Below are 19,131 nucleotides of genomic sequence, written 5' to 3' on the forward strand. Positions count from 1 at the left end.
AAAAAGTGCGTCCATCCTTCACAAATTAAATCCAAACGGCTCCAGGATGATAAACAAAGGTCTTCTGTGGGTAATCCGTGCGGTGTTGTTGTAGAAATATCCATATTTAAAATGTTATTAACGTTATAAACTACCTTCCGGTAGCGCCGCCATCTTGGAGTGATGCGCATTCAGGATGAGAGCTTATGCAGAGTACAGAGTTTCTCTGCTGCTGCTCTGTGCCCCCGCCCTCCGAATTTGTCATATGTCAATAAGAAAAGTGCGTACACTACGCTAATACTCTCTCCTGAGTCTAAGATGGCGGCGCTACCGGAAGGTAGTTTATAACATTAATAACATTTTAAATATGGATATTTCTACAACAACACCGCACGGATTACCCACAGAAGACCTTTGTTTATCATCCTGGAGCCGTTTGGATTTAATTTGTGAAGGATGGACGCACTTTTTTGGACTTGAAGGTCGTGGACTATTGCTGGACCCCGTAACATTACATTTAATGAACAGAAAGATCTAAAATATTTTCTAAAATATCCGAAAAGGTGTTTGTCTGAAAAACGATGGACATATGCAACTCGGACAGCTTGGGGGTGAGTAAATCATGGGTTTAATATCGTTTTTGGCCGAACTATCCCTTTAATTGACTAAAAACATTAAACAATTAATAAAGGTGCATCACTTAACAATACGACTGTAATATAAGTAGAAAATACAAAGTTAGTGATAAGGAAGGACTTACCAGCCGCAATTCCCTGCTGAAAAAAAACAGCATCAAACCAGCATGGACCAGCATGGGAATTATGCTGGTCTATGCTGGTTTAGCTGGTGGTCACAGCATACCAGCACCAAAACACAACATATGCTGGTATGATCAGCATGGGATGCTGGTGCTAATCTGGTTTAGCTGGTGCTAATGCTGGTTTGTTATTGGTTTAGCTGGTGCTAATTCTGGTGCTGATGCTGGTTTGATGCTGGTTTAGCTGGTGTTCACTATCAAACCAGCACCAAAACACAACATATGCTGGTCTTGCTGGTATGCTGTTTTTTTCAGCAGGGTTTAGATTCTGATGTCCGCTTACTGTGTTGTATATGGTATTTTAGGCAAGTTGCTTTGAAAGGTCCAACACTCAACAAAGCGTTTTTATCATATAACTGTGATATGTAACATTACGTGTATGTAAGAGCAACCTCACAAGTGCAATAGAAATATACAAAGTTATTGATAAGGATTTATCAGCCACGGTTTAGATTCTGATGCGTGCTTACTGTGTTGTATACGGTAACTTAGTCACGTTGAGTTTAAAGTTTTGTTTCTACTTTACTATACGTATTGTCATATATGTGTATAATCTTTAGCACCCAGAATTTCTTGTGGCTTAAACATATATGTGTTCGGCTGCTATTTTTACACATTAATGTTTTTAAAACATTTCCCCACATGTAATGACGGGGAATGAAGCTGTCCAATCATAGCAGTGGGCGTTTAAGTCCAGGTCTTCAATGCGGGTCTTCAAACAAACCATTTCTGCAGAGAGCCACTAATTCATGTTACAAAATAGCCTATTACTTATTGCTTTTGATGTTTTTGAATGTAAAAACCATGCGAAGAAGTAGACCTCAGACAGCAGTATAAAACGATAAAATCGACAAATTAATGGCCCCTTTAATGGAAGCAGGGGAAAACACAGAAAAGTCAACAGACAATATAAGTAGTCTATGAATAAACTTTACAAGCGAGCGTATTGATAATGTATAGTATACAAGAGGGTGCTAAGCTAAGCCAATGTTGTCTGACTCCCCGGGGTTGAAAACCCCCCTAGGAGAAAAACCTCCTGACTTTTTTAGCCTGGGATGAACAAAAAGTCCTAGGAGGGGAAAAAACCCTTTGATTATTTAAAATAACTGGTTCAAATAAATACAAATTACTGATTAAATTACAAATAATGTTACTGAACTGGGGCTGTTGCGATTTTACCGCCTTTTATTTAGTAAAATTATTATTTAAATCCAGAACAACGAGGTGCACTAAGGTAGAAGCAGGGTGCTACATATTTTTCCTCTTATGAGAAGAAACATCAACACAAGCTATACTACAGCTAATTTTTTTGAAAAACAAAAATAAATCATAATTATAATTATTCATTATAAGTTAATGTTGATGTTATAAACCAGGGGTTCTCAACCTTTTACAAGCTGGGCCCCCCCCCCCAAAGCAGGTTCACATCGGAGAGACGCGTTCCTAAAAGCAAGCGTACATAAAATCTTTCTGCTCTTGACAGGGCACATATAAACAAAATTATTTCAACAGTATTCTTTTTCTAATAAAACATTTCTTTATGTCTTAAGTGTATGTATTAGAGAGTCAAAAACCAGTCTGGGCTGGTCTTAAAGAGACAGTAACCTCAATTTAGCTACCTACTTAAGTCTGTGTCATTAATGTTAATCAAACAACCTAAGACAAAGGGAAAATCACGTTTGTAGCTCTAAAAAATAACTATATTTAATTCATACAATAAAGACAGTGTTATCATTCACTATTCAGGCAACAAAAAAAAAAACTGGCTGGTAAAAAGTCTCTGTGGCAGGTGGATTTCTAAATCCACCTGCCACAGTGGCTGGTGGTCAAAAAAGTTAACTTCAGGCCCTGAATGGGGGTATATAAATCCAGGTAACGCTATGCAAAGAAACCGCTCAGAAATGCAGGCAAAACAAGACTTTGCACAGAACAGGTTTGGTGAGATCTTAAATAGTCCACTAAATGAAGAACAGGTGATGGTGCAATCAGTCTCAGGTAAGGGGCCGATGGGAAATGTAGTAAATGTTAATATTCGGGTGTTAATATTCCCTCTGATGACCTGAAGACGTAAGCCTGAGGTGCGCTTTCCACAACACTCTGGGCCCTGATTATGTACGTTTATAAATCATGTTTTCATTCATAACTTATAGAATATTGTAATAACAAAGTACTTTTACACACTTTGAAGTCATCCTGCTGATCGATTTATAAGTGCTTAAATATATTATTCAGGATTATCCAGTAGCCTGGATGAGAGGCGTAACCGTAACAAAAGCATACACTTAAATAACTTATAATCTGATCTAGGAGCTTAAAGGTGCTCTAAGCGAATTCACGCGTTTTAGACCATAAAACATTTTTTGTTACATACAGCAAACATCTCCTCACTATCTGCTTGCCGCCTGTCCGCTGATCAAAGTGTAAAAAAATGTGATCTCTGTAGACAGTCTTGGCTCCATAAACCGCAATAAAAACACAGTGGCCAAACCTAGCACCACGAAACAAAACAAAGTGTTCCAGCCAATAAACGACAAGAAGGATTTGGGGGTGGGGGTTGGGCTCGTTCATGAAAGCATGGAAGGGAGGGGGAGGAGTTAGCTACGCTCCGTTTGTTTGAAAACAGTTCAAACATCAACAAAAAGTGACATCTCACAGATTCGCTTAGAGCGCCTTTAAATTTAACTAAGCTCCTAGATCAAATTACTGGTTCAAATACAAATTACTGATCAAATTACAAATAATGTTACTGAACCATCCAGCTTGGCATTGGCGGTACCAGCATTAATGAGTATGGCCTTAGCAAAGCAATTGATTTCAATTTCAGTCTGTTCCCTACCCTTTAGTGTAGCGTTTTTATGGCGTTTTTATCACGGTATGTTTTTATGTATTTAAAAACACTAGCAATTTAAATGGTTTATACAAAAAACAATAATGTATTCTACAGTTTATTAAATATTTCACACTTTCCCCAGTTTTCTATTATGGTATTTCTTTTAGTGCTGGCTAATGCTAATATGCACAGGCCAGTGCATATTAATTTGTATGTTAACAAAATAATTTTAGAACGAACACATAGGCTATACATTTAAGGTAAAAAGAAATAATAGAAAACAGGAAAATTATGAAATAGTGAATTATACTATAAAATAATTGACTTACCATGAAACAACAATAAAGATACATTACATACACTGTAAAAAATGCTGTAATTATGCAGCTGGTTGCCAGTAACTTACTGTAGAAGATAAAGACTAAAATGTTTCATGTTCATTTAACTTTGAACAAACTCTTGCCAGTAAATAACATAAATGTAAAATCTACAGTAAGTTACTGGCAACCAGCTGCATAATTACAACAAATTTTTACAGTGTACATTTCTCAGTAGCTAAGCCATTACAACTTTTAATATATATATATATATATATATATATATATATATATATATATATATATATATATATATATATATATATATATATATATATATATAATAAACGTAACGCTAACGCTATAAAAAACACTAGACTAAAGGGAAACATAGGGAACAGAATTCACCGCCATGTGTGAAACTCCGTAAGACTGCCGCCTAGTGGTTTTCTTAGCACAGCTGTGCGTGTGGATCTTTCAATGCAAACCATGCAACTAAATTCTCAAAACTCGTATGAACAGAACAAGATGAATGCATGCGTGTTGGCTGATCCACAAATGCACAATCCTCTTTTTTGCGTGCACAACATATAATGATACGAAATATGCCAACTGAATTCCCAAAAATGTCTCTGTTTGTACAAATCGATGCACATTCACGTAAATATTAAAATTCGCAATACAAAATGAAAGACATTTGTTTGGTTCTCTCATTGATAGTTGTTTGTATTTGGCTCAAAAAATGCTTAAACGGCAAAGTCTCAATATACAAATGAACAGAAGGGGATTAACGCACAAGTGTCATCTGATCCACAAATGCACATCTCCCTTTTTGCATGCGCAAATTATGATAATTGAATACAAAATAAAACATTTTTATTTGTACAAATCGATACTCATTCATTTAAACTCTAAATTTTACATATTCAAATCTCAAGACATTTGCTCGTTGATAGTAAAGTACATTTGTAACATGCTTCAAGTTCACTGAAACATGTGCATGTATTTGTTAATATTTTTGAGTCTAATTTCAGCCCATACAAAAATATAGGCTATAATATATAATTGCATATTTGTATAATTGTGTTGCTGTCAAAATACAATTATAAATGATAACAATACTATTTTAATAAACTTCTATTCTCACACATACTATAGTTGTGAGTGTAATTTTTTTTGGTATTTTTTTAACTAAATAGGCCACCACAGGGCACCCATTTGGCCCTGCCCTGAAGTTTGACTTTTTCCACTACAATACTTATAGGCAACTAGTCACTATGTCTTCTGCTCCATGAAACACATGGACCTTAGTTTTCGCCGACTGAGAATCCAAAGACCATTACTGAGTTTTTTAAATAAGCGCATGCGTAAGAAGAACCCACCTCCTTTACAGTTGATTTCTAGAAACGCCTTCCAAAACTCATGCACGAGTATTTGAACATGAGTGTTTGTTTACCACCTGCATATGCTGTGTCGCGTTAGTGGATTCATTATGTGAAATGGTATGATAAATAAACACACAAGACGTAACGTTAGATCAGTGGACGCTACTCCCATTTTAACTAGCATGTAGCAGACTGGTCCCCTAACAACTACAGTAAAAGAACAACGTCAATATACCTGAATAACAGTACAACAATAATTATTCAACAAAGAAAGAATAATCACTGTTACCTGTCAAGAAGAATTTTTGCGAACTGCGTGTCTGTCTTGACACACCTGTTCCTTCATTGCTCTCCAGCATTGAAATGTTTCTCCAATAACGACTCTGGTTAGATTACTCTCTTCTGACAATTTTCTCTTCTTAGCGACTTCAAAAAAAAGTCTTTCTTTTGCGTCCTCCTTCGGGTTTCTTCTCCACCATGGTGCAAATTCGAGGAGGAAAACAGGAGCGACAAGGAAAACTTACGACGGAGTTTCATGCGCTATGTGCATGCATTGCCTGTGTACAGTTACTGGAGTGTGCACGTCTCTCACAAGAAACGTAATGGCAGTGATTGACAAGCCAGAGGGCCAATGATGATTGCGATGACTGCGTGAACGATTGGCTGATGTTTTTAAGGCCCTACCTTGTGCAAAGATGATGTATATTAATATTATTACTTTCAGTGCACCTAATAAATAATCTTTTATTAGTTAGAAAAGACAATTTCAAGTAATATTGCAAAAATGTATAAAACAAAACATCCTCTTTTGTGCCTTTAATGCTCAGTAGTACACATATGGTTCTTTAATGTATTTGCGTTGTACTAAAATTCGTTAATTTTTAATAAACATATATGTGGCTGAAACAGGTAGCCTAGTGCATTCCAAATTATTTAACATTAACATTTTAATATAACAATAGTCATTTCTAAGGGTTTTGTCTTGTATTCTGTTTGTTTTGTTGTCAGGTCTTTTAGTTTGATATCATGTTCTGTTTCCAGTGTTTTATTTTGAAATCTTGTTATGTCTCACTTTGTACTTCCTGTCTGTTCACTATAAATTTGGGCTGCGTTCAGCCCCGACAAAACGTTGCACAACGTTTATTAAACAGAAACGGTGATGTGTTGAACACCCTGTTGTGATGACGCAAGAGTTGCAACTACGGTAGCTGAGAGGCCATTCTTTGTGTTCTTTTTAAGCATTTTTGAAGCCTGATGAAATCATTATAAATGTGTGTTTGATACTGTAAAATACCCTTGATGTTACAGTCACTGACCTTGCCATCCAGAATGAAAGACAACATTCCAACTTGAACCCATTGAACAAGCTGTCTCTTTAGTACTGCGTGGTTTATATACATCTTGCCGCTGATTGGGCCGACATTTCTGACACACTCACCCACCAAACAAGAGAAAACGCATCTAAAACCTGTTCCACACCGCTGCACACCGTTTTGTCGTTCAACCCGGAAACTGTAGCAAAATGTTGCGCACCGGTGTGAGCTCCACGTGCCTCAACCTGGTCCTTAGAGAAGTACATTGACTTTGCTCTTTTGTTGAGTGGTTCTCCCTTCACCGTGGGAGCTGTAGATGAGGAACACTACAGCTCAACCACAACCACCTCACAAGACCCAGCTAAAGTCATGCCTGCAAAGTCACTTCACAAGATGGCTGTCACACCCGAGCCACTGCACAAAATGGCTGCCTCACCTACCTCTCCAGTTCACCCCTTAACCTGACGAGTGAGATCAAGTCTGCTGGATACCCAGATGGTGTCAGTACAAACGTCCACGATCTCACGTCCAGTTTCATCCTGTTCTGTGGTTCCTACGGCAACTGAGGTACAGTCTTGTTCAAAATAATAGCAGTACAATGTGACTAACCAGAATAATCAAGGTTTTTAGTATATTTTTTATTGCTACGTGGCAAACAAGTTACCAGTAGGTTCAGTAGATTCTCAGAAAACAAATGAGACCCAGCATTCATACGCTCTTAAGGCTGTGCAATTGGGCAATTAGTTGAATTAGTTGAAAGGGGTGTGTTCAAAAAAATAGCAGTGTGGCATCCAATCACTGAGGTCATCAATTTTTTGAAGAAACAGGTGTGAATCAGGTGGCCCTAGCCTGGTTAGCCAGACCTACATCAAGATGTAAGGTCTGGCAACTCTTCACACAAACGGCTCAATGCAAGGGGCGGGATATAAGGTTGTCCCTCAAAATGCCTCTGTACGCAATAGGATAGCGCTATGACCAATCAGAGCAACGAAGAAGGTGACGTATGAGTCCCCTGCGTTTCCCCACCAGTGGAGCTAATTGGTATATCAAACTTTTACCGTAACCAGTCGGCAAAACTCCAAACAAATCTTTCTTGCTTAAAAAGGACTTCAGTAGGGTTATTTGCTCTTCTCTCAAAGAAAAACATAAGTCTAAGTCCTCCAGAGTCGCGGCCAAAGCCGCTTCAAAAGAAAGCTGTTCGCCAGCAGCAGCAGCCATTCTTTGTTTTCAAGTAGGAACCGTCGCAGGCAGCTCTGTCGTCATCATGTTAAGCTGCCCCACAGACGCTACACACGATGTGATTGGCCTGACCAAATTTTGGTTTTTGGAGCTGTTAAGTGTATTGTGAGTGCCTAGACTAAACCCTGGCAGCAAATATATTTTGCGGCCGCTAGGGTGCGTCTAGATTTCTAGGCTAAGGTGGCCCCTATTTAAGGATGAAGCCAACACTTGTTGAACATGCATTTGAAAGCTGAGGAAAATGGGTCGTTCAAGACATTGTTCAGAAGAACAGCGTACTTTGATTAAAAAGTTGATTGGAGAGGGGAAAACCTATAAAGAGGTGCAAAAAATGATAGGCTGTTCAGCTAAAATGATCTCCAATGCCTTAAAATGGAGAGCAAAACCAGAGAGACGTGGAAGAAAACGGAAGACAACCATCAAAATCTATGTAAGAATAACCAGAATGGCAAAGGCTCAGCCAATGATCACCTCCAGGATGATCAAAGACAGTCTGGAGTTACCTGTAAGTACTGTGACAGTTAGAAGACGTCTGTGTGAAGCTAATCTATTTTCAAGAATCCCTCGCAAAGTGTCTCTGTTAAAAAAAAGGCATGTGCAGAAGAGGTTACAATTTGCCAAAGAACACATCAACTGGCCTAAAGAGAAATGGAGGAACATTTTGTGGACTGATGAGAGTAAAATTGTTCTTTTTGGGTCCAAGGGCCACAGGCAGTTTGTGAGACGACCCCCAAACTCTGAATTCAAGCCACAGTACACAGTGAAGACAGTGAAGCATGGAGGTGCAAACATCATGATATGGGCATGTTTCTCCTACTATGGTGTTGGGCCTATTTATCGCATACCAGGGATAATGGATCAGTTTGCATATGTTAAAATACTTGAAGAGGTCATGTTGCCCTATGCTGAAGAGGACATGCCCTTGAAATGGTTGTTTCAACAAGACAATGACCCAAAACACACTAGTAAACGGGCAAAGTCTTGGTTCCAAACCAACAAAATTAATGTTATGGAGTGGCCAGCCCAATCTCCAGACCTTAATCCAATTGAGAACTTGTGGGGTGATATCAAAAATGCTGTTTCTGAAGCAAAACCAAAAAATGTGAATGAATTGTGGAATGTTGTTAAAGAATCATGGAGTGGAATATCAGCTGAGAGGTGCCACAAGTTGGTTGACTCCATGCCACACAGATGTCAAGCAGTTTTAAAAAACTGTGGTCATACAACTAAATATTAGTTTAGTGATTCACAGGATTGCTAAATCCCAGAAAAAAAAATGTTTGTACAAAATAGTTTTGAGTTTGTACAGTCAAAGGTAGACTGCTATTTTTTTGAACACACCCCTTTCAACTAATACCCCAATTGCACAGCCTTAAGAGCGTGCATATCATGAATGCTGGGTCTTGTTTGTTTTCTGAGAATCTACTGAACCTACTGGTAACTTGTTTGCCACGTAGCAATAAAAAATATACTAAAAACCTTGATTATTCTGGTTAGTCACATTGTACTGCTATTATTTTGAACAAGACTGTATGTCCTGTGAACTCTGTGTTTTCTGCATTTGCCATGACCCTGTGGTGTGTGTGGTCTGCTTTCTGCTCTTGTGTTTCCTGTGTTCCTCAAGCCCTTGTGTCTGAATCATCTGATGCACCTCCTGTCACGGCTAGAAGGTTCAAACCTGTGTTTCCTGCACCTGCTACCACGACTAGAAGGTCTGAACCTGAGCCTCCTGCGCATCCCGTCAAAACTGAATTGCCTTACCTAAACCGCCTGAATCGCCTGGCTTACCTGAACCGCCTGAATCCCTTGGCTTACCTGAACCACCTGAATCGCCTGGCTTACCTGAACCACCTGTTTCGCCTGGTTTACCTGAACCGCCTGGTTCACCTGAACCGCCTGGTTCACCTGAGTCGCCTGTTTCGCCTGGTTCACCTGAGTCACCTGATTCATCTGAGTCGCCTGATTCACCTGAGTCATCTGCTTCACCTGAGTCTAATTCACCGGAGTCGTCTGCTGCACATGAGTCACCTGCACTTCATGTTTCGGTTGGAAGGTCTGAATCTGAGTCACTTGAGCTTATTGTCTAGACCACTTCCTGTTTCCAAGTTACCTGTGTGTCATGTAGAGGCCAAGATGGTTACTCCTGAGTTCCCTGTGTCCTGTAGGACAGCTAGTGTGATCACTCCCAAGTTCCATGGACTCTCTGCCCTTGCCAAAATGACTGTGTATTACTCTGAACTCTTTGCCCTGCCTTAGATGGCCAATCACTAACTCTCTGAACTCTCTGCCTGGCTCAATATGAACATTATTGAACTCTTTTAATACTCTGCTCTTACTAACCTGTGTTCTGATAACCTGTCTGTGCCAGCCTCTCTTTCCACTATACCTTTCTACAGGTCTAGAGCGCCTCCAGCACCACCCTGGAATCCAATGTCACCGATACTCTGGTCGGCAGAAGCTCCCCCAAGTATTTTCTTTGGGGGCTAGTACCTGCATGCATGGAGGAGGCAGAGGACACCGAGGAGGAAGCCGAGGTGTTCAACCTTCCACGTCTGCCTCACGACACTGGTCCACTGCTGCCTCGTGACCCAGGTCCGCTGCTGCTTTATGACCCAGGTCCATGTCTGCCTCATGACCCAGGTCCACGTCTGCCTCAAGACCCAGGTCCACGTCTGCCCCATGACACTGGACCGTCCTGGCCACACGACCCAGGACCGCCTCTGTCCTTTGGACTAGCCCTGCCTTTACCACAAGGTCCTGGCCCGACCACCCACCCGCTCTGAATATTAGGGATGCTCCGATCAACGGCCGATAATGCTTGCTATGCTTCTCAATGAATTACGGTGAAATGCCGCTACATCCACCAGGGGGCGCTCTCGTGCAGAAACTCAAAATGCGCTGTAGACGAAGAACAATACACACGTAGCTGTGATGACACGCAACTCCATGAAATGGCTGAAGGATATATTTATATTGCTGTTCTTCAAACCTTTTCAGGTATTTTCATGATAATAAAGAATATGTTTAATAATTATGTTTGACAAGTGTTGCTTTTTCAAATGCATGTTTTAAACGACTCAAACTAAAAGTGATCTTAGATCGATAAGGACTTACTGATCAAAAGTCGTAGTACATGAAATAGCTGTAATAAGATCGGCTGTCCAATTCATAGTAGTGATTGGCCACGTATTATTAGTGGAGATCGGCATTGATCGGAGCATCCCTACTGAATATTATGATTATGTGTTGTGAGCTCCAGGAGTCGCCCTTTAGGGGGGAAGATTCTGTAAGGGGTTTGTCTTGTATTCTGTTTGTTTTGTTGTCAGGTCTTTTATTTTGATATCATGTTCTGTTTCCAGTCTTTTATTTAAATAAATAAATCTTGTCATGTCTCACTTCACTTTGTACTTCCTGTCTGTTCACAATAATTCTGGTTCACTGAGATAATTTCCCTGTGAAGTATTGTATGTTTTTCAGCTGCATTACCAAGTGTTCATTATATCTTGTCTTGTTTCTTGTTACCTGTTAATAGTCTGTTTAAGTGTTCCTGTTCCTGTTCATAGTCTGTTTTGCATACCTGTTCTTGTTTTGGATGTTTTGGATTTCGACCTACGCCTGTTATTTGGATTACGCTATTGGATTGCCTTTGTTGGATTTGTTTGCGTGCCCTTTTGGGAATTTACTAATAAACCTCCTTACACATGGATTCATCTCACTCTTGCTTTGTGTAAGCAGCTGACCTTACAGTTGTGTTCAAAATTATTCAACCCCAACTGAAATTGATTGTTTTGGCCGGTTTGACATTGATTTTGATCATTCAGTCATCCTGCTTACAATTACATCAAAGAGGCATGTGTAGGTCAGACAAATATAACATAACATTTATAATGAAATAACCACAAATGTCTTTTCTGTGCTCACATCATTTTCAGTTTTATTCAACCCCCAAGTGACATTCAATCTTAGTACTTAGTACAACATCCTTTTACAGTTAAAACAGCTTTTAAACGTGAAGCATAGCTTGACACAAGTGTCTTGCAGCAATCTACGGGTATCTTCGCCCATTCATCATGGGCAAAAACCTCCAGTTCAGTCACATTCTTAGGCTTGCGCACTGCAACTGCTTTCTTTAAGTCCCACCAGAGGTTCTCAATCGGATTTAAGTCTGGTGACTGCGATGGCCACTTCAAAATGTTCCAGCCTTTTTTCTGCAACCATGCTCTAGTGGATTTGGAGGTATGCTTGGGATCATTGTCCTGTTGAAAGGTCCAACGTCTCCCAAGCCTCAGGTTTGTGACGGACTGCAACACATTGTCATCCAATATCTCCTGGTACTGAAGAGAATTCATGGTACCTTGCACACGCTGAAGTTTCCCTGTACCTGCAGAAGCAAAACAGCCCCAAAGCATGATTGACCCCCCACCATGCTTCACAGTAGGCAAGGTGTTCTTTTCTTCATAGGCCTTGTTTTTCCTCCTTCAAACATAGCGTTGATCCATGGGCCCAAACAGTTCTAACTTTCCACAGAGCACTATCCCAAAACTTCTGTGGTTTGTCCACATGACTTTTGGCATACTGCAGTCGGCTCTTCTTATTCTTTGGAGACAGCAAGGGGGTGCGCCTGGGAGTTCTGGCATGGAGTCCTTCAGTACGCAGGGTGCGCCGTATTGTCTGAGCAGAAACTTCAGTACCCACATCTGACAAATCTTTTCTCAGTTCCTCAGCAGTCACACGGGGACTTTTTTCCACTCTACGCTTCAGATAGCGCACAGCAGTCGCAGTTAGCATCTTTTTTCTGCCACGACCAGGAAGCGTTCAACAGTGCCCTTTGCCTTGAATTTGCGAATGATGCTTCCTATGTTGTCTCTTGGTATGTTTAACATCTTTGCAATCTTCTTATAGCCATTGCCCTTCCTGTGAAGATTAATCACCTCTTCTCTTGTCTTCCTGGACCATTCTTTTGACTTCACCATGTTTGTAACCACACCAGTAAATGTTTAGAAGGAGTTGAGTATCACAGTCATTTTAAAGCTGCCTAATTGGTGCGTATTAGGCTTTATTGCTGTTCCCTGACATCCATAGGTGTTTTCAATACCTGATTGAAAACACTTCAATGAACCTCTGTTCTTCAGAGTGGTAGTTCTTTAAGGGGTTGAATAATTGTGTCAATGAAGAATTCACAAAATAAACATTTACTACTATATTACAAAACCAATTGATGTCATTTTAGTTGCATATGGTTCTTTAAGAAGTCATTGTAGGATTTCATTCTGAATACAATTACAAATGTACACTAAATTCCCTAAAACCCTTAACAGCATTGGGGGTTGAATAATTTTGAACACAACTGTACATCATTATGGCCTTTAGAAAAGTTTTTTTTCTGAGAAGGTAGGGTAGTGCACAATAGGCCCCTGTGGCACTGCCTAAGCTTTTGTCCTTAATGGCTTTATTTCCTTAAATTTGCTTTTACTTTTATACTTTAAGTAGTTTTAAAACCAGTACTTTTACTTGAGTAAAAAGCTTGAGTTGATCATTCAACATCTACAGAAGTCTTTTTAAACCCTAGTATCTATACTTCTACCTAATGAGTAATAAATGTGAATATTTTTGACACCACTGGTGTACGTAATAGGCATGGGGCAGTTACAGGTTTCAAGGTATACAGAGGTTTAAACAGTCAAGGTTTAAAAACCACTAAAATATTCTGTGATACCGTTTCCAAGCTATGAGCTGTGTTTATACAAAATTCATTAAATCATTAAGTCATGTGATTGATTTTATGTTTACATTTTATATACATAACGAAAATATAATATATATTTTAAAGCATATTATAATTTAAAGGCTTTACTTTTACCTGGCATTTAAAAAATAACACATTTTAATGTTGCAATGGCAATACCGCAACACAGTGAAACTGTGGTATTTCTGCTTAAGGTTATCATACCTCTATATCTCATACCGGCCCATGCCTAGTACATCAGGCTTGTACACAATTCAGAATTGAATTGAGAATGACTCCTAAATTCCAATTCAATTCTTGAATTTGAATTGAATTTGAATTGATGTCAAAAACAGGATCTAGAATTAAAAATCGAATTTGAATTAAAGGAAGCAGAATTGCAATTCAATAGAAATTCTAAGAAATTAATATACATATTATACAGTAAGTGAAGTGTTAAAAATGAAGCTTTCAGTATATGTCAGATATGACCGGTCCGTGTACTTTTTCGTTCATTCATTATTCTATTTCGGAATGAAAGATGAAATTTAAAAAAGTGTGCAGCTTGGTTTTTTGTTTAAAGAAAAAAGCAGAAATGGCTGTTTTTTGTTTTTCAAATGTATTGTTATCATTAAATAATAGTATTAGAAAATGGACGACATTTCAGTAAGAATCAGGGTATGTTTTACTAATTTGATATCTGAAATCAAGTAAAGAGAAATTGGAAATCGGCTCTTTTTTTTAGTTTAACAAATGGAAAATGAGATTACGGCTTGATTTTTTCATTTGTGGTTTACAAATCAGTTCATGAGTTCTATATTTCATTTAAGCTTCTGGTCGTCGCTAAAACGCCCCCTCCATCTGATTGGCCAAACCGCGCCCTGGCTTTCTTGTGTCAGGCAGAAAAAGAGTCCCTCAAGTAACTCCCCATTTGATGCAAAAATATATTTCGGAACACATAATTAATGCTGCTGCGAAGCTTTGCCTCTAATAAACAACACTTGAGAGATCAGTATACTGACACAGAGTTTGAGATTGTATAATTTTTTATTTTTGTGAGGATCATTTTTGTAGTAGCTCTTTACGTATTCCAGTGATAAATGCAAAAGTAAAACGTACTGTAGCCTATTACCCACGGATGGAAAATTATTTGACGTAAAAAAATAATTGTAATCTTAATATTAAATATGTTAAAATGTTGATTATTACGTCAAGTACAAGTGTAAAATATTACAATATATCACACTTAATAGCCTACACAACCTCGGTGTGCATGTGTCACAACTGAATTATTAATAATAATAATAATAATAATAAAGTTAAAAAGTCCGACACGAAAAAAATAGCTTTGTATGTTTGTAATATTCCTGCAGTGATTTTTGTCGCTATATAAGCAAATCTAGAAATCACAAAGGTGGTTGACATAATGACGTGTAGAACATTTTTTTCTAATTTTCTAATGTTGTTCAGTAAGTAAAGGTCAAACAGGGTATGAGCATTAATAAACACTTTTGTGAGGATATCTTAATTCTCAAAACAAGCTTATTTGCATCTTTGTGAAATTTAAATTAAATGTTTGCATATAATTTTCTATCGCATTAACTGACATGCATCTGTCTGCACCTATGCATCTTAGTTATTTAATTGTTCTGCACTTGTTAAAGGAATAAAATTATCATGAAAATGGTCTAGATAAAAAAACAACTGAACATTCTAATAAAAACACAATTTATTTAATATTTTATTTATTTATTTAATATTTTCAATATGTTTATACGGTTTTGAATCTTGCACTGTAAAAAGTATCTTAATAAAATGTATTAATGTTTTTTTTATTTATGTTTGACAAACTAAAATAAATGACTAAAAACTGAACATATGTTTAAAATGTATATTATTGTGGTGTATTCATCAAATAAATAAGTATTTAACTAACAGATTATTAACTTTAACTATGATTTACTTGATGTTTTTGGTGAAACATTTTTACATTGTATTATCTGAGTGAATGTAGGCAAAAAAAATTAAATAGATCACATTAATTTAAAAATCACAGAGCCAGCGGTTTTTAATCAGCAGCAGAAGAAACTGTGCATTTTGCAGACGAGAAACACCCCAGATAGCAAAATTGCTGTGGCCCAGATCTGGTTCCCATCTGACACCTTCATCTGGCCCACCTTTGGCATGGAATGATGGCACTTGAGCGGTCCACCTATTTTTTCCAGATCTTTACCAAAAGCAAACCATAGAAACGCCACATGTCAGCTAAACACAAAGTAAACAATGCAGATCTGGCCCAAATCTGGGTAATAGTTAATTTAAATTTTGGCCCAGATTCAGCCCAGACCCAACACCATTCACTGGCCCACAGCTGGCATGGATTGATGGCACTTGTGTGTTCCACTCCTGTTTAACACGTCTCGCCCACAAGGAAGCCAGAGTGATGCCACAAACAGAGTATGAATCTCAACCATGGTGACAATTAAATGAAAAACTTCATGCTGCAATGCATGCTGGGTATTAACAAATTACAAATCTCATCCAGGACTCCCAGCATGCACTGCGACATGGCTAAATAATGAACTTTTTACAATTTTCTTTGTCACCATGGTTGAGATTCATAGTCTGATTCTTGATGTTTGTAAGTCCCAAATGTACAACGGTTATTTTTTGCCAAAATTTCTAAAACTCCTTAATGACAAACTGCTGTGAAAGTGCTGGATCTCCTAAACAACATTGACAGAAGATAAACTTTTGATGAGTAAATCCTTTAATTAGATGATGATTTTTACTACTACATACTAACCACCACAGAATTGCACGATTTACTTAACATTGCCATAACAAATGTGTTTTATAAGGCAACCAAGTAAGGCAACCAAGAAAAATTGATAAAGAAGTCAAGGGTCCAACTAAAACAAACACTAATCACAATAATGGTGACTTAAAATTAAACAAAGCATCAACATCTAAACCTAATAAGTGAATTGTGTTTTCTACAGCAATGTTTTTACTGAACATTCAGAAATGTTTTCTAAAATAATACAATGCAATGTTTCTCTACCATTTACATAACAATCAAACAAGTCAATATAATAAACAGTTGTTGTTTTAAACATTGTGTGAACATTAAAACAGGACATAATGTTTAAAAATGGTAAAATGTAACATTCCTCTAACGTTCAGACAACACAGAAACGTTCTTAGAACGTCAAGAAAACTGGACACTTTTTATGTTGGCAGAAAGTTTTTGAGAATGTTGGGAACTTTCAGGGAACGTTCTTAGAACTTTTCTCTGTTAGATGGGTAAATGGATCACTTCAGACTCACACACAGCCGGTGCTTACCGTGCCATATCTTTGCCAAAACTGGCCCTGATGCATCTTTATACAGCTGGACCACATTTACAGGATCATATATGGGCCACTTCAGACTCACACCCACATGAGCCGGTGCTTACTGTGCCACATGTTTGCCAAAACCGGCCCGGATATGTTTTAAAAGAACTGGGCCACATTTGCTGCAACATATGTGGGCCACTTTAGACACAAACCCACATGAGCCAGTTCTTACCGTGCCATAGTTTTGCCAAAACTGGCCCAGACACGTTTGTAAAGAGCTGGGCCACATTTGCTGCAACATGTGAGGGCCACATTTGGTTTATTCCAAGATTAGGCCTGTGTCTGTTGTGCAGCATTTTTGCCAAAGGTGGCCCATATTTGTTGTTTGATATTTGGGCCATATTCACTATTTGTAGGGATGCACCGATCCACATTTTTTCACTTCCGATCCGATCCTGATACCTGAATTTGGATATCGTCCGATACCGATACTATTCCGATATCAGCGCTGTATTTGCTGCATTTAATATTATCATTATTGTTGATTTTATATGATACTGAAATAAACTCCTCTCAACAGGCAAGTATGATATGTATGTGTATGTATGCATGCATGTATGTCCCAAAAGGCAACTTGAGGTAAATCAGAAAAGGAAGTCAGAAAAACAGGGAATCCTGTTAACAGGAAAAATCCCATTCTGAAAACAAATATGCAACTGTAAGGGTTTCAAATTGGTTGTCAATATTTATTTTATTTCATAAATTACAAATACTTTCGTCTTGAACATTTAGGAATGAGTTTACCTTGCTTCTGAAATGACTCCAGAAGTGATTCTTGAAGGCTCCCAATGTCTTTCTGCCCACTGGCTAAAAAATCCTCGTGCTCTTTAACATGGTATTTTTTTAAATGTTTGATTGCGTTTGTTGTGTTGTACGACGCGAGGGAGTTTCCGCCTCTCTGAATAACGGCTTTGCCGTCTTGCTTTGCGGTGTTTCCAAGGTAAAGAATTTCCACACAGCGGACATGTTGTCTAGCCTCAGTCAGCGCTATCCAGCTGGCTGCAAACTGCGGAATGGATTTCCTGCGTGGGGGCGTGTCTCATAACCGTGTCTCATTGAGCTGCGCCTCCGTTCAGGAGGTCAATTCCACAGTTTGCAGCCTGCTGGCGGGAATCACTTTCGGAGTCATTTCAGCAGACAACGTTAAAGCGCAGACAGCTCGGATATCGGATATCTAAGCATGTTGGATCGGAAAATCCGATACGTGAATTATGCAGATATTGGTCCCGATACCGATACTGGATCGGATCGGCCCCATCCCTAACTATTTGTCAGATGGGCCACTTTTGGTTAATATTCAGATGACATGTTGTCGTGGGCAACGCATCTTTGCCTTAAAAGGCCCACATGTGATTTGATATATGTGGCCCATTTTTGCTATTTTACATGTGAGCGACTTTAGGTTCACATCCCTTTTATTCGGGCATAAGAAGACCAGCAGTGCCGCATCTTTGCCTGAAGTGGCCCACATGTGCTTGCTATCTGGGACCTTAGAAACTCCTCAAAAATCCTGGTAAGTGTTGAGTTTATGAATATTTACATTTACAGTATTTACTTTGTTAATAAAATATTGTCTGTGTTCTTGTGTAAACAACTTTAATTTAATTTATCTGAATACTGTCGGAGTCTGTCATGTTAACAGCTTTTTGTGCACATCGTGACTATTTTTATTTTACGTATTTATTCAGGTCACCAAAATGTTAATAAGACTTTGCCACTTGAAATGTGTGTAAAATAATTAATTTCTGATTGTTTTATTACTGCACAATGTGGCTGTATGCGTAGACAAACACGCCGCGTCAGAGTTTATTCAGCTCATTGTATTTGAAACTTCTATACTGTTTGTCATTTTGAATGTACATTAATGTCATGTGTTTTACTTGTCATATTTGACAAACAAATGTTAAAATAACGTGTGTACAATTGCTTTGTATATCATTAATAATTGATGGTTCAGTATGAAATAAATTCACTTTACATTAATACTGTAAATAGTGCTGCTATATAGTAACAGATGGCATGCATTGTTTATGAAGTAAATATGAAATCCTTAATAACATATTTTACCTGGCCCACTTATTCAGCTCACATATCTTTCATATATTTCATAAAATATCAAAACTGC

The 19,131-nt window shown here is 38.3% G+C and overlaps 2 protein-coding genes across 10 annotated transcripts in view; one reads left to right on the top strand and one right to left on the bottom strand.

The window, feature by feature from the left end:
* LOC129431407 (uncharacterized) overlaps positions 1-19,131 on the bottom strand; it is a 122,118-nt gene that overhangs the window by 68,371 nt on the left and 34,616 nt on the right. The gene's annotated exons all lie outside the window — the stretch shown is intronic.
* LOC141369233 (uncharacterized) lies at positions 7,318-11,784 on the top strand. The gene is made up of 2 exons (XM_073874778.1): positions 7,318-7,479; positions 8,061-11,784. Exon 2 carries the CDS (start codon positions 9,447-9,449, stop codon positions 10,134-10,136), a length of 690 nt encoding a protein of 229 aa, XP_073730879.1. The 5' UTR covers positions 7,318-7,479; positions 8,061-9,446; the 3' UTR covers positions 10,137-11,784.

Source organism: Misgurnus anguillicaudatus, chromosome 13, assembly GCF_027580225.2.
Source record: "Misgurnus anguillicaudatus chromosome 13, ASM2758022v2, whole genome shotgun sequence".
NCBI classification, from domain to species: Eukaryota; Metazoa; Chordata; class Actinopteri; order Cypriniformes; family Cobitidae; genus Misgurnus; species Misgurnus anguillicaudatus.